Source organism: Natator depressus, chromosome 4 (genome assembly GCF_965152275.1).
Source record: "Natator depressus isolate rNatDep1 chromosome 4, rNatDep2.hap1, whole genome shotgun sequence".
NCBI classification, from domain to species: Eukaryota; Metazoa; Chordata; order Testudines; family Cheloniidae; genus Natator; species Natator depressus.
Window position 1 is genome coordinate 89,735,288 of NC_134237.1, and position 22,932 is coordinate 89,758,219.

Below are 22,932 nucleotides of genomic sequence, written 5' to 3' on the forward strand. Positions count from 1 at the left end.
GGCAATTTAGGCCCAAATTTTAAATGTGGCAAAAACAAATGTTATGAAGCCTAACTTCAATGGGAGTGTTTCCATGACTTTTTAATTTCAATAGTGAAGGAATTTTCTTTGATTAAACTTTACTAGCATGGTGCAGCGTGTTGGGCACTGGACTAGAAATCAGGAGACCTGTATTTTATTGCCAGCTCTGACACTACTTTTCTCTGCAACTCTGGGAAAGTCATTTCATTGTCACATGCCTCAGTTTCCCCATCTGTAAAAGAGGGATACATATCCTTACCATTATTTCTAAAGTGCTTTGTTCTATAGATAAAAAGCATAATTTATGAGCTATACCATCTCTGCTCGAATATTACCTTCTCTTCCATATCTCATTCCCTCCCTTATGGCTTGATCCTGTTCATATTAAAAAGTCAATGGCTGACAGGATTATGCTCTCACTTCTTAGACAAGTAAATACCTTGTATTATCAACAATTCTGTTATTATGAAAAAATTAGAAATTTAAAAGAAGAATGCATTTTGTAATTTTTACAGAGTAATCAGTGTTACTTACCATGTAGGACTATAATCAATATACCTGTGATATTTGTACTATGGCTGAACAAGGACTTCTCAAACCTTTATATTTGGTTTTGTCCTGTGTGTATTTTAATGGATTACCAGAATACCTCACCAAAATGCCAGACTCTTTCTTCGTTGTTGTTGTTGTTGTTATTTTAGCATATTCCAGGGAATGTTTTTAATACCATTAAACCATCACCAAAGGAGATTTTGCCTACCCAATAGGCATGAGAATAAAGGAATGTTCTAATTCTGAAAATCAGCAGCTCACAATATCGCACTTAACCAAATCCTCTTCCAGTGATAATCATAGCAAGAGCCCTGGGCAGTTGGTAGGACTGGATACCAGGGCTTTACTACAGTTAGATGAGCAAGGTCTGCTGCTGGATCTGTTAGGTCCACAGAAACTCCAGTGTAATGAGAAGTTTATTCAGTACTGTGACTTAATCTACTTTTTATTCCAGTGTCAATACTCATTTACGTTGAAAGCCAGGAAACTACAGCTGAGAATAAGCCAGGAAATGTTCCATTCCCCCCTACAAGGAGCCCCTGCTGGTTCAGGGTTTTGTGCAAGACAGTCTGATTCACTTATGTTTTAAACTGTTTTTTGCTCCTTGTTAAATGTCAGATCATGAAGTTAACAGGTCAGAAGAATTACTTATTAAAGTAACAAAAATGTATTTTTAACATTCTGTGATGCTCCTTTCCACACCCACTGCTGTCGACACAAGCACATGTGCAACGCGTACATGGGCACCTGATTTATATCTTCTTTTTTACCACCATTTTAGCAGAGGCCAATTTCTGACCTTTGTTGGCATGAAGCAGATCCTCTTTCAGAATTTTTAGTCTCTACCAAGACATGCCCACAGTGGAAATCTGAATACTTAGGCTGACCTAAAAGAGGCCTTGGGGGATCTAAGGGTCATTAAGGTCAGAGGCAAGTGTCACTAAATCCAGACTTCTGGGCTGCTATTTACACCTTTTTATTTGATGGAACACGGTGTTAAGACAGTGTTCATTGTTTGTCATAATATGCCTGGGGCTGCTGTCAAAAATCTCTAACTACTTCAGGCAACAGGTTAGTAAAAATAAGATCCTGATTGGAAGCTCCCTGAAATTGAATGTGATGCTTTTAAACTGTTCTATATTTCAGATCTGGACATTTATATTCTTGTTTTATGTCAACAGTAGCTTAAAACCAGACATTTTGATCTCAACCAAGTTGGTGTGTTTAGTCTGTTACTTGATGGGTATTTTACTTAGCTATTGCCAAGGAAATTTTATGTAAAGTGTGTACAGAATTAATATTATAAGACACAAAATATTAATCCGCTGACACAAAAGGTTGAAATAAAACTATTTACAAGTGCTCCATTTCCATCCTGCCCCACATCACAGACAATCACCTCTCTCTCAAAACTATACACCAACACTGGGGAAGCAAAAATATGTCACCACCCACTAACCTTCTTTAACGTGAGATGTGTGTTTTGTATCATTTAAAGGCTTCGATTTTATAATCAAAACACAGATAAACCCACAACTCATAAAAAACAAAAACCTCCCCCTAATTTATTATGAGTTGTATTAGTACTGCCAGTGCCAATATTGTCTTCTCTCTGTTACACAGTTTTCTTACTTTCGAAGTATGGTAGGAGGGGAAGATCATGCTGAGATATGTTTGAGATTTCTGGGTAACTAGTTATTCTTGTTTAAATATAATCAAATGATCAAAACACTGAACAACAAACATGAAAAATACATAAAGCAATTAACAGATTTGTGGCTGCGTTTTAACATCTAATTCAGGATGAACCCCTCCATGTAGTCTGAAGGACACAAAGTCACTGTAGCAGATTCTATTAGTTATGAGGCACATAATTGCAGTACTTTGGAAATTTCACTCGGTCTTCACTTGTTTTTGCACCAAACAACTTGATTCGGCCACTATAAAAAAGTAGAGCCATTGTATAAAAGTTCTGATTTTGATTAGGCTCTTTTGCAAAGAAAACATGGACCCCTCAGTTAAAATCTGAAAGCATCAGAATTTTGAATGGTCTGCAGTTTCATTAAGTGTGGTGCTCATTTGCTATTGAAAGGATTGTGTCTATCATTTTATTATTATAAGGCAAACCTGATAGGCAGGATTGCCTGCTTAATACCAGTGCTTGTTCTCTGGAGGCTCCTGGAAGGATTCAGAAACCAGAAGTGAAGTTGACAGCTATTAATGGGGAATATTTAAGCATATGGAACTGTCCAAATGCCAGGTTAACTCCTTGTGAAGATGTACACATAGCTAATCTACAGTACATATCTTTTATATCTAATCATTGACGGAGATGAGAATGTTCTAGCATTGTGGGACCACTGATGTTTAATGAGCAACATAGGCTTTCCATCATCTAATCTTTTGGGGTTAGATTTTATTTAATTACCGTTTTCAGGTCTCCCTCTTGAAATGACATGTTCATCAGAAAAATCCTAGTTTTCATTTCATTTCTAAAATGTGTTTTGTAGAATATGGGTCAATCCTGCGAGGCAATAAGTGAATCATATAAAGTTCCACCACCATTGGGATCCACAGAAGTTGAGGGTGCTCAGCACTTCTCTGTGTCAGGTCCATTAGCATATTTTTAGGATTGGTGGGGTAAAACAGCTTAAAGCCTGAACATATGATTGCTGAGGGCCCTCAAATCCTATTGACCATCCATAGGAGTTAAAGGCATCCCAAATCGCTGATGTTTATTCTGCACCCCAAAGGTTTGAGCCCTGAGTATCTTATTTTTCTCTTACTCTGAATATCCATCTGTCTGCCTACCTACACACATTATTCACATAGCTGGAGTAGCATAACTTAGGTCGACTTACCCCAGCAATGAAGACAAGCCCAATGTTTCTATATCCTGTCGCAGCACAAAAGTACTGGTGTCCAGAACAACTGAAGGAGATCATAAATCTGCAATTCATCTTGGCCACCGGTCAGTGTTCTAGTCGCTTTGTGACTTGCCCATGCTAATCAGGGATCCTACTTTCCTTTCCATTCCTCTTTTTCAGCCATAAATCAAGGCGCTGGGTATTAGTGACAGCAAGAGAGAAAATTAGTACTGGCATGTAGCCATTTCATGGCTCTCTCTCTCTGTTTGGAGAGCCAAACACGGCCATGTGGAAAGAAAAGAAAGCTGAAACCATACAAATATGATTCTACTTAAGCAGTCGCCTCCATTCATGGTTAGAGAAACATATTTGCTTAATTCTGTTTTCTGTTATCTCAGCAGTGTCATCGTAAGTGAAACAGGGATGTTTGAAAGTGAAGAGATGCCACTGCAGATTTTATTGCAAGTCTGAGGTTTTTCTTCTTCTAGGGATAGTATGTGAATCTGAAGCGAGGTTGCTAGAGTCTTGCTGATTTATGCCTGCCACAGTTATTTAGGGTACAGAGTGGGTGTTCACACTTAAAGAGCTTTGGCTGTCTTTTAACTTCTTCTGGTAGAATTAGAAGAAGATGTCTTTCACCTTAGAACACAGTGCCAGTCAGCCACATCTTAAACCTTGCCATCCATGCGTACGTTAGAAGAAATTCTTCTCTGAAACAAACCAGTTGGCTGGACCCTGTTAACTGTCTGTCTTTAGCAGAATAAACATAAGCGATTGGGGATGGCCAGAGAACGTGTGGTATAGGTTAAGTAAAAGAGAGTACTTTGGCACCGATTCAGCAATTTGGTCCATGTTGGTGGGCCTGTGGGCCTGTGCAGAGTCTCATTTTCTCCAGTGGGGCTTCATGCAAGTGTAAGGGTCTGCCCCTGCAAATCCATTTGAGGTGTGTAATTAACTGAACCTTGGTTGCATGGTAAAAATACTCCAATTTCTAGTTTGGGGTTAGTCTGGTCTGTCTTGTTGCTAGGTGATGATGTTCCCTGCTGTGAGTCTCTTACATCATCAACTACCTGACATTGGTTTAAAACAATATTGTGACCTATGCACCGCTGTGTTCACACCCAACACACTACTGCAATAATGTTGATATAAAATATGCCTTCTGAGGTATCATTTGAAAACTAATAGCACGCTGATTATTAATATCATTGTAAAATGCATGGGTTAATATTATGTATGAAGTTATAAATGTCCCCTGTAGGATGTTACTAGAACATGTTTAAGACCAAACAGCCTACCCTAGGTAAAGGTGATAAACAGGTCTGTTCTAGACAAAGGATTGTGGGTTTACCTCAATTTACATATTAGCAGTAAACAAAATTATCGAACTAAACTGGCCAGTGTGATCCTGAGCCTGAACTCGAGAGAGGCAGGAGACTAAATCCCCAGGAGGTGTTCCTGATTTGTAAGAAAGACAAAAACATCCCTTTGGGGATATAAGGAACACAGAGAAAGAGAGAGAGAGACTCCCTCGTTTTCTTTCACCTTAGGAAAAAGAAACCAAGCGATTTGATCTCGGTGATGGAAAGCTGGAAAGAATACTGGGGATGAGAGAAACCATCTTGAACAAAGACTGTATCTTGATAGATTATGTTTAGTCTTTTTAGATGCTTGTTTTCACTTTAATTTGCTTGTTACCATGTCTACCTTTATCTCTTTTACTTAGTATCACTTAACTATGTCCATTTGTTAACAAACTTGTTTTATTTTTACTATAAACCAATCCAGGGCTGTGTTTGAAGGGGAGAGTGTGTTTATCCCAGTTAAGTTAATGAGCTGTAGTGTACTTACTCTTTAAAAGAGCAGTGAACTTAATATCTTCAGTGAATGTACAGTGATAGGTGCTGTGCATTGCAGAGAAACATCTCTCAGAAGCTCAAGGGCTGGAGCACACTCAGGGCCGGATTTCCAATTAGGTACAGTAGGCACATGCCTAAGGGCGCTGGTATTCTAGGGGCACCTATATGTTAAAAGTGGGTTAAAAGTTAAATGGTTAATACGTAAAGCTCCCCTGCAGGCGGCTGGGCTCCTGGCACGGCCTGTAGGGCTGGAGCAGGGTGAGGGTCCGAGTCAGCCCACCTCAGAGGGCTCTCTGAGCCGCAGCTGGGCAGAGCAGCTGCTGAAGGTGATGGGAATGTCCCCGCTCTTCCTAATCTCATCTGTCCCATTGCCTCTGCCCCATGCCAGGGAGGGAGAGGAAAGGGCATGGCCGGTGCCCCATTCACTTGCACAGGCAGAGCCAGAGCGCGGCTGCCGTGTTGGGCTGTGGGAGGGATGGAAGACACCCAGGGACCACTCTCCATGGGGAGAGGTACAGTCCCCTCCATTGTGCCTTGCCTGTGGCGGGTGGGCTGAGCCCTGGGCTGGGAGCACCGTGCATGGTGGAGGGTCTCATTCCTTCCTGGGGAGGCTGTGTTTATATTTCTTTTCATTTCATTTTTTACAGAAAACACAAAGGTCAACTGTAGGCAGGGGGGACACTGAAGATGCTGTGCCTAGGGGCACGTAAGGTATAAATCTGGCCCTGAGTCCACTGATTGTTTCCTGCTAGGCCAGGTTGGGGCAGTGATCTGACGCATAGTCTACTCTCCAATAAAGTTCACTCTAGCTGAGGCAGAAGGGTATTAGTGCATGAAGGGTAACAGCAGCATGTTACAAATACCTTCTGTAGTAATAATAAATACTTACATAGCATTCTCTGCTATTAAATCCTGAACCCGCTCAACATGTCCATGCGGTAGGAAGATAGTAATCAGAGATGGGCAAATAATTCAGAACAAACATTTTGTTTGTTTGATTGTGGAATGTTCACTGGGCAATTGCAACATTTTGAAATTGGTTATTCCAAATTCTCCACATATGTTTTATTTCCTGCACAAATAACTTGTGACTGGTTTGTTGTCGTGAGCAGAGCTGGTTGGGAATTTTTAATTGCAATGATTTTCTGACAAAAAATGCCTTTTCTGCAAAACCAAAAATTTCCATAGGAAAACTTCCATTTTGGAAAAAAGAAAAGAAAAACAAAATCCATTGGGAATATTGACATGATGGGTCCCTGGCTTCTGCCTGGAATGGTCTTCTAAATTTCTGCTTGGCTGAAAACTAAATGAACAGAAGCTTTCCAGGAGAGCAGCCGAGGCTGAGCACTCTGATTTGCTGCTTCCCTGGCTCTCAGCCTGCCCCCTACTCCGGGGCCAGAGAGACAAGGGTGCACTCAGTACGTGACATTTTTTTTTTTTTGCAGGAAAGGATTTCCATTTTCCAGACATCTGTACTTGTGATGCAGACCTTTCAGGACGCAAAAGGGGGTCCCTCATGGTCCTGGTTCTCCATTCACAGTTCCCCCTAACTAAAGAAGGCAATGTCTGTCTGGGTGATGGGAAGCAAGGACTTAGAGGACCTCCCTCAGGACCTTTAGGGCATAAGACAGGATAGCTGCACCCAGTTTCCAGAGCACATAGGGAAAAGGCCAGTTTGCTAGAAGGGGCTGCAGCAGTGAGGAAAGCTCTCCACTCCCTGAGGAGAGTTCTTACACACATAGGTACTTTTTATTTTGCTGGTTTTGTTGTGAGCCCTGTTTTGGAATAAGCATCCCCCAAGATCTGAAGACCTTCAGGGGACACTTACTTTTTGCTGGCTCTTTAAAATACTTAACCAGGCCACTGTCCCAGAGGAGAGTTTTTCTTCTACCCCTTCTCCTTCTGTTTGAGAGAAAGCTCTGAAACTGGCCTCTGCCACAGGTGTTAAGAGCCAAACTCTGAAATGTACACAAGTTGGTTAGATACTAAGGCAAGTTGTCGTTTGTCGCTCAGCTCTCATGAGTATTTATAAGCTGAGGCAGCTCTCTACCCAAAAGGGAATTGATGTCAGAACCAGTGTCATGACAATGGGGATAAAACATGATTTAGTATTACAGGAACCATTTTTAATTCTCTCTCTTAAAAACACCACTGCTGTAATTAACAGTAAGCTGAATTAAAATACGGTTCTGAAATGAACACACCAAGTTCTATAACTTGTCTACCTCCCATCTACACTCTCCTACATGCCCAAAAATATCTTCATAAGCCATTTCATGAGCCTCTGTTCCATGTGTTACAGTTTTCCTGATGCATGCCCCACCAGCATCATGTACTGTATGTATTATGTATTATCCTCTATGTGTGCACCACATATTACTAAAGGCTTTGTGTCCCTAAGGGCTTATGCAGCTATTTCTGTGATTGCATCCTAGAGGGCATTTATATGAAAGTCATCAGTTAACCTTAGCCATGAGGAAGATATAATAGTAACAGTAAGTAGGGCAAGCTCATTAGGCAATGATTAAAAAGCAGAATTCATTACAGTGAATATGTTTGTGATGGCTGCAGTGATGGGGTAGAAATGACACTGGAGAAAAGTGACAGGCATTGTTCCCTTAAACCCCCATCGTTTTGTGGTTAGTGCGTGATTCTGATTAAATATGGAATCAGTAGGAGCACAGAACCCTTCTTTCTTCAGGCAGTCCCAGGAGTTTTGAAAGCAACTGTGTGTGTGTGGTCCCAGTCCTGTCATATAGGATAAATCACACACAGACAATGGGCTCTGAAATAAGTTTATTTAAATTTAAAAGAGTTGTTTTTTTATCTCCTTCAATGCCACAGTTGAATTTTTCGCTCTAAAGGTGTTAAACTATGTATGTGTTACTGTGAAGTGGGTTCAAGCTAGCTGGGTCTGGATCTGACATTCCATTGTTGAATACACCCATATTCAGGGGTATTTATATCTGAAGTTCTGGTTCATCAATAGTGCTAGCCCAGATTTGAAGCAGTTGCTCTCAAGGAAGAGGTTTAAAAGGAAAAAGGGGAGGGAGAGATGTCTTCTGTGGACAGAGAGGTCCTGCTATGCTAACAGATTTCAGAGTAGCGGTCGTGTTAGTGTGTATCCGCGAAAAGAAAAGGAGGACTTGTGGCACCTTAGAGACTAACAAATTTATTTGAGCATAAGCTTTCGTGAGCTACAGCTCACTTCATCGGATGCATTCAGTGGAAAATACAGTGGGGAAATTTATATATACAGAGAACATGAAACAATGGGTGTTACCATACACACTGTAACGAGAGTGATCAGGTAAGGTGAGCTATTACCAGCAGGGGAGCGGGGGAGGAAAAACCTTTTGTAGTGATAATCATTGTGCAGAACACAATGCCATCCACAGCCTCAGAAACAACTCTGACATCATAATCAAAAAGGTTGACAAAGGAGGTGCTGTCGTCATCATGATGGGTCGGAATATGAACAAGAGGCTGCTAGGCCGCTCTCCAACACCACTTTCTACAAGCCATTACCCACTGAAGGTTACCAAAAGAAACTGCACCATTTGCTCAAGAAACTCCCTGAAAAAGCACAAGAACAAATCCACACAGACACACCCCTGGAACGCTGACCAGGGGTATACTATCTGCTACCAAAGATCCATAAACCTGGAAATCCTGGACGCCCCATCATGTCAGGCATTGGCACCCTGACAGCAGGATTGTCTGGCTATGCAGACTCCATCCTCAGGCCCTACTCTACCAGCACTCCTAGCTGTCTTTGAGACAACACTGACTTCCTGAGGAAACTACAATCCATCAGTGATCTTCCTGAAAACACCATCCTAGCCACTATGGATGTAGAAGCCCTTTACACTAACATTCCACACAAAGATGGACTACAAGCCGTCAGGAACAGTATCCCTGATAATGTCACAGCAAACCTGGTAGCTGAACTTTGTGACTTTGTCCTCACCCATAACTATTTCACATTTGGGGACAATGTATACCTTCAAATCAGCGGCACTGCTATGGGTACCCGCATGGCCCCACAGTATGCCAACATTTTTATGGCTGACTTAGAACAACGCTTCCTCAGCTCTCGTCCCCTAATGCCCCTACTCTACTTGCGCTACACTGATGACATCTTCATCATCTGGACCCATGGAAAAGAAGCCCTTGAGGAATTCCACCATGATTTCAACAATTTCCATCCCACCGTCAACCTCCACCTGGACCAGTCCACACAAGAGATCCACTTCCTGGACACTACGGTGCTAATAAGCGATGGTCACATGAACACCACCCTATACTGGAAACCTACTGAGCGCTATGCCTACCTACATGCCTCCAGCTTTCATCCAGACCACATCACTCAATCCATTGTCTACAGCCAAGCTCTGCGATACAACCGCATTTGCTCCAACCCCTCAGACAGAGACAAACAAGATCTCTATCAAGCATTCTTACAACTACAGTACCCACCTGCCGAAGTGAAGAAACAGATTGACAGAGCCAGAAGAGTACCCAGAAGTTACCTACTACAGGACAGGCCTAACAAAGAAAATAACAGAACGCCACTAGCCATCACCTTCAGCCCCCAACTAAAACCTCTCCAACGCATCATCAAGGATCTACAACCTATCCTGAAGGACGACTCATCACTCTCACAGATCTTGGGAGACAGGCCAGTCCTTGCTTAGAGACAGCCCCCCAACCTGAAGCAAATACTCACCAGCAACCACACAACAGAACCACAAACCCAGGAACCTATCCTTGCAACAAAGCCCATTGCCAACTGTGTCCATATATCTATTCAGGGGACACCATCATAGGGCCTAATCACATCAGCCACACTATGAGAGGCTCGTTCACCTGCAGATCTACCAATGTGATATAAGTCATCATGTGCCAGCAATGCCCCTCTGTGTGCAGTTCTGGTCTCCCATGTTTAAGAAGGATGAATTCAAACTGGAAAAGGTACAGGGATGGTCCGAGGAATGGAAAACTTGTCTTATGAAAGGAGACTCAAGGAGCTTGGCTTGTTTAGCCTAACTAAAAGAAGGTTGAGGGGAGATATGATTGCTCCCTATAAATATATCAGAGGGATAAATACCGGAGAGGGAGAGGAATTATTTAAGCTCAGTACCAATGTGGACACAAGAACAAATGGATGTAAACTGGCCACCAGGAAGTTTAGACTTGAAATTAGACGAAGGTTTCTAACCATCAGAGGAGTGAAGTTTTGGAATAGCCTTCCAAGGGAAGCAGTGGGGGCAAAAGATCTATTTGGCTTTAAGATTAAACTCGATAAGTTTATGGAGGAGATGGTATGATGGGATAACATGGTTTTGGTAATTAAATATTCATGGTAAATAAGCCTAATGGCCTGTGATGGGATGTTAGATGGGGTGGGATCTGAGTTACCCAGGAAAGAATTTTCTGTAGTATCTGGCTGGTGAATCTTGCCCATATGCTCAGGGTTTAGTTGATCGCCATATTTGGGGTCGGGAAGGAATTTTCCTCCAGGGAAGATTGGAAGAGGCCCTGGAGGTTTTTCGACTTCCTCTGTAGCATGGGGTACGGGTCACTTGCTGGAGGATTCTCTGCTCCTTGAAGTCTTTAAACCACGATTTGAGGACTTCAGTAGCTCAGACATAGGTGAGAGGTTTATTGCAGGAGTGGGTGGGTGAAATTCTGTGGCCTGCGTTGTGCAGGAGGTCAGACTAGATGATCATAATGGTCCCTTCTGACCTTAGTATCTATGAATCTATGTACATTGGCCAAACTGGACAGTCTCTATGTAAAAGAATAAATGGACACAAATCAGATGTCAAGAATTATAACATTCAAAAACCAGTAAGAGAACACTTCAATCTCTTTGGTCACTCGATTACAGACCTAAAAGTGGCAATTCTTCAACAAAAAAACTTCAAAAACAGACTCCAACGAAAGACTGCTAATTGGAATTAATTTGCAAACTGGATACAATTAACTTAGGCTTGAATAAAGACTGGGAGTGGATGGGTCATTACACAAAGTAAAACTATTTCCCCATGTTTATTAAACCCCCCCCCCCCCGCTGTTCCTCAGACGTTCTTGTCAACTGCTGGAAATGGCCCACCTTGATTATCACTACGAAAGGTTTTCCCTGCCCCCCTTCCACCCCCCCCGCTTTCCTGCTGGTAATAGCTCACCTTACCTGATCACTCTCGTTACAGTGTGTATGGTAACACCCATTGTTTCATGTTCTCTGTGTATATAAATCTCCCCACTGTATTTTCCACTGAATGCATCCGATGAAGTGAGCTGTAGCTCACGAAAGCTTATGCTCAAATAAATTGGTTAGTCTCTGAGGTGCCACAAGTCCTCCTTTTCTTTTTATGCTAACAGAGTGACAGCTCCTCTGACAGAGAATATTTGTCATGGTGAGGAGCTCACAAAGCTACTGTGTATGTGGCTTTTTCTTTCACAAACATAAGCTGAGACAAACAAGCTTTCAAGCCTCACACTGGTCTCTTTCATTAATTGCGCACAAAGGACAGATTATGGATTCCGGTCTTTGATTTGATCAATCACCTGCTATGCCTGTGTCTCGCGTTTGTGCCCAACAGAACTACAGCTACCAACAGGCTGTATCTATCTAATTGTCTATTGAAGTAGATTTCTCAATTAAAATAATAATTTAGCTAATTATTCAGTGGCATCTATTCAATTTCTTTTAATTCTGTGAAACCTCGACTGGGCTGGCATTTTCCCACATTGTTTGGTGTCTGTATTTCATAGATCAAGAAAAAGATTTAATTGCAATCATTACTCTTGGTACTGTTAATCATTCGTCAATGTCAGACACTCATCGTAAGCAGGTAATATTTTAAATGCAACTTTTACTAACATATCCTTTCCCTTTGCCTTAGATGTAAAGGAGCATCCCATTATGGCCTTACCAAGGAACGAAAGAGACGTTCACAAGATGACTCTCCAGACTGTAGTGCCACTTTAACCGTAGCGGCTCTTGGCCCAGAGCTCTCCGCAGCTGCAGCGATAGCCTTAATGACGGATGAGCCAGGCCTAGTTAATCCAGCCTTCAGCCCTGCCTCAGAAGACAACCAGTCAGGGAGCAGGTCTGGGGACCCCAGTAGAAGCAACCAAAACAGAAGTAAGAACTAACTAGGATAGTCTCTGAGGCCAGGGGGCCTCTCTCTGAAATTAACTTTGCTGAAAGCTTTAAAATGTCAGAGAGCAGAGAAACCTGTTTGTTTTCTGTAATAACTCTTTTGTATTTGTTTTTTAAAGACACGCTCCCAATAAACCAATATATTTAAGGTGAAAAATGCATTCAGCAATATCTTGAAATGAACCAATGTTTTGTGGGTATAAAATGTTCCCAGGGAAATGAACCCATGACCTTGGGGGAGTGTTTGCCAACATTCCAAGATGATGAAGCTCAGAGGAGCTGGCATTGCTAAAACGAACCACAGTAATGAACTAACCACACCAATAAATCTTTCCCTATTTCTTCCTCCACTACCCTGCCCTGCCAAACCCCAGTGAGTGTAGCATATTGGAAAAATGCAGTATGGCCGAAAGTAACCATCAAGGAGTATAGCCAGTGAAAAGAAGAGTAGAGTACAGGTAGAACTAGTATTTGTGGGGGCATGGGAGCCAAAAGGAGTTTGTCTTGGGAGAACGGACGCAAGGCTACAAAGGTAAAATTTAAACTGAGTTGAATTAGGAATCCAAAACCAACGCTTTGGTCTTGAGAACATGGAGTGGGCAGGCAGACAGAAAGGTGGGGAGAGAGCACCAGAATCAAAGACCTTCATCATTGAATTGAACCCTGCTGTTTTGGTTGGGCTGGGGGAGGGGGGGGAGTTAAATCTGATTGGGGGAGTTTTGTACCACTAGATGGTGATGCACAGTACGCATATCGTACTGAAAGATACAGAGTAAGAAGTGCCATGCATACCTATGGTTCTGTAGAAATCAGGAGAGTCTGTATTTCAGTTATTATACGTTTGTACTGTCTTGCAAGTCCCTTTTGCTCTTTTCTCCTCTCTTCCTTCATATCATTATTTTTGCCCAATTTTAAAAACCTTTTTAAAAAGTTCTTTTGCCTGCTTTAGAATTAGGACCCTTTTTGGTTTCTCTCCTCCCTAATTATTATTGCTAATCAGGAGGATGGAATGCCGTGTGGCTAGCATTCCTGACACTTCTAATTTTAGCCATTAAAATATTAGGCACTGTTAGGGTGGGGGACTGGAGGGGCCACCATGATGGCTTTGTAGCAGTGCCATGTGCTGCTTCTATAGCAGACCTAGCAAGAGCCTCCAGTTTCTCTCCTGCAGGCTGGTGGAACATACTCAGCTCATTTGTTGTGGCCCTAGCCCTTCACCTTACAGGCATTTTCCACTAGCCAATCCTTGGTATGGCTTTGGCTTTGAATAGCGCTGTTCACAGGCCACTACCCCTGGAAATCAATGTTGCGTTTATGGATGGCTAAACAGATGGAGTTAAAGATTCTGGGGTGCAGGATAGCAATCCTTCAAATTAAGGTTAATGAATTCTCAGGCCCGAAACTCCATTTGGGGCCAGATACAACATAAGGAAAGCCATATGCAGTGAGGAGGGGAGGGAGAAGCTACAGCAGCCCTGGTGTCACTACCACCACTGCCTCTGCCTCCCCTGCGCATAGCTGGGGTTACAGAAATGACGTGGTTCTGTAGGTTGTACAACCCAAAGCTGCTGCATTCTATTTATTTTTCTCTGTCTGTTGCAGGTAGGCCCTTCGAACGTTCCACTATAAGAACCAGGTCTTTTAAAAAAATAAATCGAGCTTTGAGTGTCCTTCGAAGGACGAAAAATGGCAGTGCTGTATCCAACCAGGCTGACCGGGAAAGGGAGCATGTTGAAAACTGTCTTGCCACAGAGGAAGGTAATGCTCTGTTCAGCCTGTGTATTTTTCTATATATCATGACTGGCTGGGAACCCCACTCACATGACGATTTAACACCCAGGTCTTGCAGTTCTTCTGTTATTATTTATGTATTGTGTGACCGTAGTGCCTAGGAGCTCTAGTCATGGATTAGTTTGTGTTTTTAAAACACTTCATTGTTTTATTTTGTTTTAAATGTACCAGCCAAACAAGGAGAGGGAGAACTTAGAGATATGTGGAATCTGACTGGGGCTATTCTGGCAACAGAACACATGCTACAGAGACATGGGTGGCCTACAGACAAGGGTGGGCTAGTGTTTAAAACATGGGGTTGGAAGTTAGGACACCTGAATTCTGTTGTTCGCTCTGCCCCGATTCACTCTTTGATTTTGGACAAGCCACTTATCCAGTGTGTGTCTAAGTTTCCTCCTCTATAAAATTTAGATAATACCTACTATACATCTCAGAGGGTGTTGTAAGGCTTCATTGATGTTTTTAAGGGTTTGGAAGTCTGTAGGTGGAAGGTATTATACAAATGTGAAATATCACCATCAGTGTTCCAGCACTTATGTTTGATATTTTGTGGCAGGTGTGTGCTAACATGGCCAGATAGGTGACACTGCAAGAGCATTGTGCTCTGTCAAAGGGAAATAGAGACAAGTTACGATATGTTATCTGTCAGTGACAGGGAGGGGTGAAAAATAATACTTAGCACTTGATATGCTCACAGCACTACATAAATGTTAACTAATTGCTCTGCACCATATGCCAACACGGCAGCCATCAGGATGGAGGGGAAGTGACAATATCTTTGGCATAGTTGTTGCCTAAATCAAGCTCATTATTTCTCTGCTCTAAACTTTAACGATGGGAGCATGACATAGAATCTCTTATCCCCAAATCAGATATCCATTTGCATCTTGCTTAGGTCAGTGTTGCATGGACGTTACTATAACTGTATGAACTCAAATTAAAAAATGTATGCAGTTGTGTGATCACAGTTCTGGGAATCTGTCTTTAAATGTCCTATTACATCTTGGAAACAAGCATGTAAACAAATAACTTGCAATAATTCAAATACACCCTTAATATGAATCTGTGATTTTGATACTTGACAGTTCATTACAACAGGTGCTTTGTTTAGCAGAGACTCAAAGGTTCTTGCTCATCTCTCTCCTCTTGCTGGAGGAGAAACTGCATACAGTTCTTTGTGAAACAATTGTAATCATCTTGACAGGCAGCAGAACACTCCAATTCTGTGTGGGTGCAGGGGCTCCCTCAGTTGTTCTCCATAGTCTACGGTCTGACTCTTGTTAATTGTGCTGTCACTGGGTCACACTCTGGAGATGGCTGGAGTCTGATAGCCAAACAGGTCATAGTTCTCCAGGCTGGATTTTCAGCCTGCTGCAGATTTATTCTGCTTTGCCGAGTCTCTTATCCCTTTTGGAGAGATTTTACCTCTTGGAGAGTGTGGTGCTGCGTTGGAGTGGATACCTTTCTCTTAGAGGCCCATTGGCTTCCAGGCATTGCCTGTACCCTTCCAGGATCATCCTGACTGGTAAATATTGGGATGAATTGAATCCTGGCAGGATTCAAGATCTGGCTGGTTTTACCAACATTATATTTTGTACCTCATGCTTTCACAGAGGTCAGCAGCAGTTTGGATGGTTTAGCTGCCATTATTTTAAGGTTTTTTCTGTAGCTGTCAACTTCAATGCAATTTATTTCTAGACATATGTCCTGTGCCACTCAATGTTTAGTCAAAATGGGATTCAAAAGCCAGATATTCTCCTGTGCTGAGCAGGTCTCAGTGCGGAAGAGACTGGGGCCATCAGGGAGCCAGTTATGGCTCCTTGAGTCTCGAGATGCCCCAGCCCTGGCCTCAACCCAAGTTAGAATAGTTTAGGTGCTCCTGTAATTTATGACCGCTTACTCTGGTTCCCAAGGGACCATATACCAGTTGTGAATTGATGTAGCAGAGCTGCCTTCTGCCCTGCCCTCTCCCCTTTCCTTTCTGCCTCTGACATGCCCTCTGTCTCCCGTCACATGCCCCTTCTGCTAGGGTGGTTGGGAGGTTTGGCACAGGTGCCAGAGCTGGCTCTGCTTGCTTTACATTATCACCTACATCTCCCCTGTGGTGGGATTCTCAACTGGTCAGCTGTGGCCAAATTACCCAACTTTCCCAGAGAGAGAGAGTTTGACTTTCCCTTTGTTTCCATGAGTGTAACTCCATTAACAGCAGAGAGACCCCTGATTTATGCCAGTGTGAGTGCCGAATCAGGCCCAAAGTGTTCATGGTTTTTATGCCCATGCCATCTGAATAGCAAATATCCGGCTGCAGTAAACGTTTTTAATAATGCCATATTACTAATTAAAGGTGAACCTTTCTGTGAGGAGCTGCCATCTGTTTGGCAAAAGCCCAACCGAGGTTGAGTTATTAACGTCCGTTATGGTTGATCTGCTGGTCTGTCAGAACTCCCTCCTCTGGCCGGGTTTAGGGGTCTCTGACTGTTTTGTGTTTGTCTGTACCTCAGGCACAAGATCTCCATGGATAAGGGGCAAGTAAGAACTTCCTTTGTGATGCTTGCGCTTCCTGCAGCTGCACAGCATGAACAGCATTTAGAATAACCTCCTTGCCATAGCCCATGTTGTCTTGTATAGTCTCCCTTATATGATGGGTCTGATATCATCACTGTGGCCCTGCTCTGATAATGTGAAACCGGTAGGCTAGCTGCTGTGTGCCTGAGATGATGATTAAGGCTATGATTTTAGTCTGCGGAAGAGAAGATTAGTCTGCGGAAGAGAAGAAGGAGGGGGGATTTGATAGCTGCTTTCAACTACCTGAAAGGGGGTTCCAAAGAGGATGGATCTAGACTGTTCTCAGTGGTAGCAGATGACAGAACGAGGAGTAATGGTCTCAAGTTGCAGTGGGGGAGGTTTAGGTTGGATATTAGGAAAAACGTTTTCACTAGGAGGGTGGTGAAGCACTGGAATGCGTTACCTAGGGAGGTGGTGGAATCTCCTTCCTTAGAAGTTTTTAAGGTCAGGCTTGACAAAGCCCTGGCTGGGATGATTTAGTTGGGGGTCGGTCCTGCTTTGAGCAGGGGGTTGGACTAGATGACCTCCTGAGGTCCCTTCCAACCCTGATATTCTATGATTCTATGATTTTGTCACAGAGGTCATGGAAGTGACTTCCAAAGGCCTCCATGACTCCAGCCCTGCTGTGAGGTACCATCTCCACCTGAGGCAGTGGTCTCCCAAGCTCCCAGCCCTCATGGGCAGCAGGGGTACCCCGCAGCTCCCCAGCTGCCACAGGCGGGGGGGGTACCCCGCAGCTCCCCACCCATCACAGCGGGGCAGGGGGACCCCCGCGGTTCCCCAGCCGTGGCGGCAGGGGGACCACAGGTCCTCAGCCATGAGGGCAGGGGAACTGCTGGCCACAGGGACAGGGGGTCTCCTGGTGGCAGGGGGTCCCCGGAGCCCCCAGCAGCCGTGCGGGGAGTCATGGGGACCCTGGAGCTCTGAGTCCCCACGGGTGGTGGGGGCCCCAGAGCTCCTAGCCACCCACAGCTGCCTAGTCCCTTCCCATTTTATCATGGATATTTTTAGTAAAAGTCAGGGATAGGTCACGGCTTCTGTGAATTTTTCTTTATTGCCCATGAACTATCCGTGACTTTTACTAAAATATCTATGGCAAAATCTTAGCCTTAGAGATGATCTATACTCCTCTTCATCATGCTTTTCATTAAGGTGGAAAGATCCACAGTGAAACAGTCTTGACTCTGTTTAGCTTGCCTTCACACAGTTCTTTCTCTCACCATGGACACTGATGCATTGGATAAATATTAAACAATGCTGATTGTCTCTTTAATCTGATTATATTATAGCATCCTAGAGGCTCTCTTAGGAGTTTAATGATCAATTATAAATGGGTCTGGTAGTGCCACCTAAAGCTAAGATTGCCTGACACTTTCCATGGTAAGCCCCTGTTTTCAGTTGCTGATAACTTTGTCAAACCCTAACCATTTAGGCTAAAAATTTTTAGACTTGCTCTCTGCCTCAGCCTGAATTTTTCTGAAAGTTTCAGCAAAAATTGTTCATTGTTCAAAATGAAGGAAATGCTAAAAAGCAAAGCATAAATACTGAGAAGTAAACTGGATGTTTAAAATTCTTTCATTTTTAAGAATTTAAGATATTTTCTCTGGCAATATGGGCAAGGAAATGTTTGTTTACAATATGGTATCCAAGGTGATAGTGTTTAAATGAGAATGGTCTAACTTGTAGCATGTAGGGTTTGAAATAATTCCTACAGCTTTTAAAGAAGCCTCTCCAACTGTGTTGCATTTAAGATGTAATTTCTTATGACTATGTCTGTCACTGTGAGTTACCTCAACAGTCGACTTTAATGATCAAGTACCATGAGCAAGTCAGTACAACTATGGTGTACTCCACATATGTCAATATACTCCTAGTTTGGCACCACTCTGTCTATGTTCATTTCTGTCCAACAGAGACATATATACTCCTCATTCAAACCAATCTACAGTATTAATTTTAAACCACCTAGGGCTAACACTAACTGTGGGAACGGGCATTTGGGTCTCCCCCTGTAACAGGTACTCACGCTGATGGTTTTCAGTAACATTCATTGGTTATTTTAGGAAGCTGTAAAATAAATGGAGATTGTGATTGCTGAATGACATTTCCTGCTATTTTAGTAATCTGGTAGCCCCTAGGAGCTGGGACTCCATTGTGGTAGGAGCTATACAAACATACAGCAAATGCATCCAGACAGCAGGTGTATCTTGGAGTAAGAGTGTGTGGTCTCTTTATTGGCTCTTTAAAGGTCTTATGAGGCTATCCCAGTGAGGGGAAAAAAAAGTTAAGAGAAACTGCAGTGTTCTATGAAAAGCATACGAATAAAAGGAAGGTGAGTGAATAGTGAGTGGTCAAGCAAGAAGCTACCATCTTGACAATCTCAAGAGGCAAAGTTAGGCCTAAAAGGGATTCAGGATTCATTGGAAACCACTGAAACTCCAACAACTTCAAAGCTGTTTATACATAAATATTAAATTGGTTAATTTAAACTAATTGTTAAATTAAGTAAAACATTTTTTTAAATGGGCTTTACCTCAAAATAACTTAAAAAAGCTGATTATCTGAATTTTTCTCATTGTCATATGTCTCATGAGGCTTGGCTGCCTCCTAGGGACTGCAATGTTGCAGGTGGCCCCCTGCAGTGAGACATACATCTTACCCTTTTCTTCTCAGTTGCAGAGGGCAGTAGAGCTGATGTGGACATTGCCAGGATGTCTGCCTCCTTGTACCCTGTAGAGTTCCTTTATAGGGGATCAATACAAGTGAGTTGTTGGCAAGGCTGTGGGCAGGCTGGGGTACGTGTGGTATAGGGGTTGTGGATCCTGTGCTTACAGAGATCCACCAGCCTCTACCCCTCACCCTGTAAAGAGCTATTGCAGACTCAGGGCTGCAATAATGGATGCTGAGAAGCTTGTAGAGGTAGATTTCTTCCTTCCCACTCCTGTGACACTCCCTGTACTAAGCCTGGCTAATTGGCTTTGGTGCAAGAGGCAGGAATTGATCCTGAGCAAGATGAGAGTCCTATTCACTGAATGGAGATATTGAAAAGATAAGAAAAAGTTAATGATTTTAGGGAACTAGAATCCCCTTTTCAGTGTCATGCCTGTGAGACTTGTATAAAGAAAGGGAAATGGTTTATACAGACCAAAGAAAGAAACCAATCAAGTTTATTCTAGAAGTGGCCCAAACCCAGAATGTGGAGTCTAACTCGCTTTCAGTGATTTTCTAATTAAAATCCACCACAGCAGATTGGAATTTCTGGTTCTGTTTTTGCCAAAATCTCACAAAACAGCTGGTGGAGATCTCATAAGCATGGATCTTAAGCACTCTGATTCCATGGTGATGCACAAGGCATCAATACCTAGAAAAAAGAGTAATCCTGCAGGATTTCCACCGTTTGAGATAAATTCCTGTTTTAGCCTGCCTGTACAAGGCAAGAATTGACTATAAAAGGGAAATGTGATTACTGACCAAATAAAACAAGTACAATTTTACTGAGATACTATAAGATCCTAAACAATCACATCATCAGTCTTACCAAACCTTCTTTGAGAAGATTGAGATACCACTGGAGAAACCACAGAAGCAATAAGATGTTAAAAAAGGAAAAATCTCAAAGTATAGGCTGCTTCACTGGAAAATTAAAAATAGATAGATAGATCATTCCTGTCTCCAAAGTGACTGAAAATCATTAGGAAAATCAAACATTAAAGCAGGTTGCAAAGGACAATATGTAAGGCTCAGATAACTCTAATGTAACACAGAAACCAAACTGGGTCAAACTTGTGTGTGAGAATTATAGATCTGCATATTTGCTAACAATTGGTTATAACATTGGCTATATTGCTTACATTCTGGAAACGAGGATAAAGGAAACGATAGTCTGCACTTTGCATAGCCTTATTTAGGTGAGTAGTCCTTAGTCATGCAAATAAAACGCATGTGAGCTACTTATGTGAATCAGGCCTGCTAGCATGAATGTAGATTTGCAGCATGGGGTGCAAATTGTGTTAAAATTTCAGTCTAATCAAGATGAGTTAAAACCTAATAGCAGACATTATCCAGCACTCATCACACCTGATGAAGTTAGGAAAGTTAAGGAACAGGATATTTCCTGTTAAGGAAGTTAAGGAGCAGGATATTTCACTAGCAGCATTATCAGTTGGTGCATAATAAGCATATGAGTTTGCTAAATTTGAGCATTGAATTTATACTTACATTAAGGAACATAAATTTGGGGGGCATAAAGTCCCATATAAAAATCCTGTACCTAAAGTATTAATGAACACTCAGAGTCTTACATCTTTTTAAGTGAGCAGAGGTACTGTCTTAAACAGGAATGGCCATTCTCTCCTATCTTATTTAAAACTGTAATGTCAATAATATTACATGCTGCTATCAAAGAAGTATAGCTTGAGGAAGAAGTACATTGGATATTTCTGAACACAGGTGACCTTTTATTATTATTGACAGATTCAGAGTGTTCCATACCACTCCCGATGAGAAATATACAAGAGTATGGAGAAAAATCTGCAAGCAGAGTCACCAAAAACAAGACAGAAAGTTTACTTCTTTCTAGATTCTGCTGTTCAACGATATGTAAAGACTGGAAGTGTAAATGGGGAAAGAAAGGTATGAAATACTTAAGGGTTTTCCTGCTCTGGAAAACCTGCTGAAAGAGGATGGGGGATAACTAATTAAGAATACAGTGAAGACTGGAATAAATGGGGGGCACACAGATTAAGGCTCTGACCCTGCCACTAGCTGTGTGTGACACATGACTTGCACCTATGCAGAATCTTGTTGAGGTCAGTGGGGCTCTGTTCAGGCGCAGGCATCCACCCATATGCAAGCAGTAGCTGGATCTAGGGCCTAACTCTTTTGGGTGAAATAAATGTATTAGTAAATTAAAAGGCCATTCCAGGTTTTTTTCTTGTATATTACTATTTTAAACAGGTAAAGTACATTTTAATCAACCATTTTCATAATTCATATTGACAATGAAATGAAAGTGGATAATAGATTTGTTCTGCTTAAAAGGGGGCCTAATCTGGTTAGCAGCTAGTTTTTAATCTGGTACAGTTTAGACAAACATACGGCTGAAAACCAGGCTCAAAGTAGAAATGGATATTGTGAATATAGACCATACACGAGAGCATTAAAGAAACCATCAGAAAAAATAGAGATTAATACAGTTATTTCACCTGGGTTATGGGCAGAAGTGTCTACTTTTTATAAAGAACATTCTGTATTTTACAGGATGTTCTTTACAGACATCAAATGTACACAGTTGAGTATAAGAGGAAAACCTGTACAATGGGCGACTGGCAAGAAAAGAGAAAATTCTTGGAGAGATTTCTTTATAGATTACGCATTTGATTAGAGTAAAAGCAAATTATATATTAAAATTCCTCTTGGCATATATGCAACCAAGATGCTGTAATAGTTTGTAGTGAAATACAGGAACATGCCACTGCAAGACCCAGTAGATTACAAACTAGTTAAAAGCATCATCTATACATGAAGCAAAGAACCAAAACTATATAACAATTGTTTCTGTACTCTACTTTTATGCTAGTACAACTCAGCTGCAATCTACAGCAAGACTGGTGTAAAACTGGAATAACATAGTAGTGTATCAGGCCCACATTGTTTAACTGATCAAGAGACTAATCAGTATAATTCACTAGAAAAGGTTCTGAGAATAAGATGTAGAGACAGAGTCTGATAAAATCTATGGTACAATTTGTTAGAAGCTGTAACAAGTCACCATGGAATGTGAAATTCAAGCACTTTTTTGATCAGTTGCATTGATCACACTACAAGGATTCCATTGGCACCTAGCTAATACAGTTATGGGGGCATGAAAAATGCCTAGGACAGACCAATAAGATGGTTTATAGGTGATGAGGTACAATGAAAAATATTGGGGTTCTGATTCTCATTTACACAATAGCCCCTTTACACCTTTCTGTCAGCTATACACCCACTTAGCTGAAATGAGAATCAGGCCCTGAAAGTGTGGATCCTTTATTTAAAAAAAAAAAAACATTTGGGGCCAAATTCAGTGGTGACTTAAAGTGGTTGGATAAGTTACAAACTGGGT

At 42.0% G+C, this 22,932-nt stretch overlaps 1 protein-coding gene across 3 annotated transcripts in view; it reads left to right on the forward strand.

Moving 5' to 3' along the window:
- The window catches only part of LNX1 (ligand of numb-protein X 1), a 127,165-nt gene that overhangs the window by 58,322 nt on the left and 45,911 nt on the right, over positions 1-22,932 (forward strand). For 2 of the 3 annotated variants that reach the window (XM_074951399.1, XM_074951400.1), the window contains 2 exons: positions 12,211-12,452; positions 14,073-14,228. In XM_074951399.1, the coding sequence (XP_074807500.1) occupies positions 12,211-12,452; positions 14,073-14,228 (398 nt within the window). Of the gene's footprint in view, positions 1-12,210; positions 12,453-14,072; positions 14,229-21,299; positions 21,459-22,932 lie in introns of all 3 variants that reach the window. The other variant, XM_074951398.1, reaches the window with a different exon arrangement.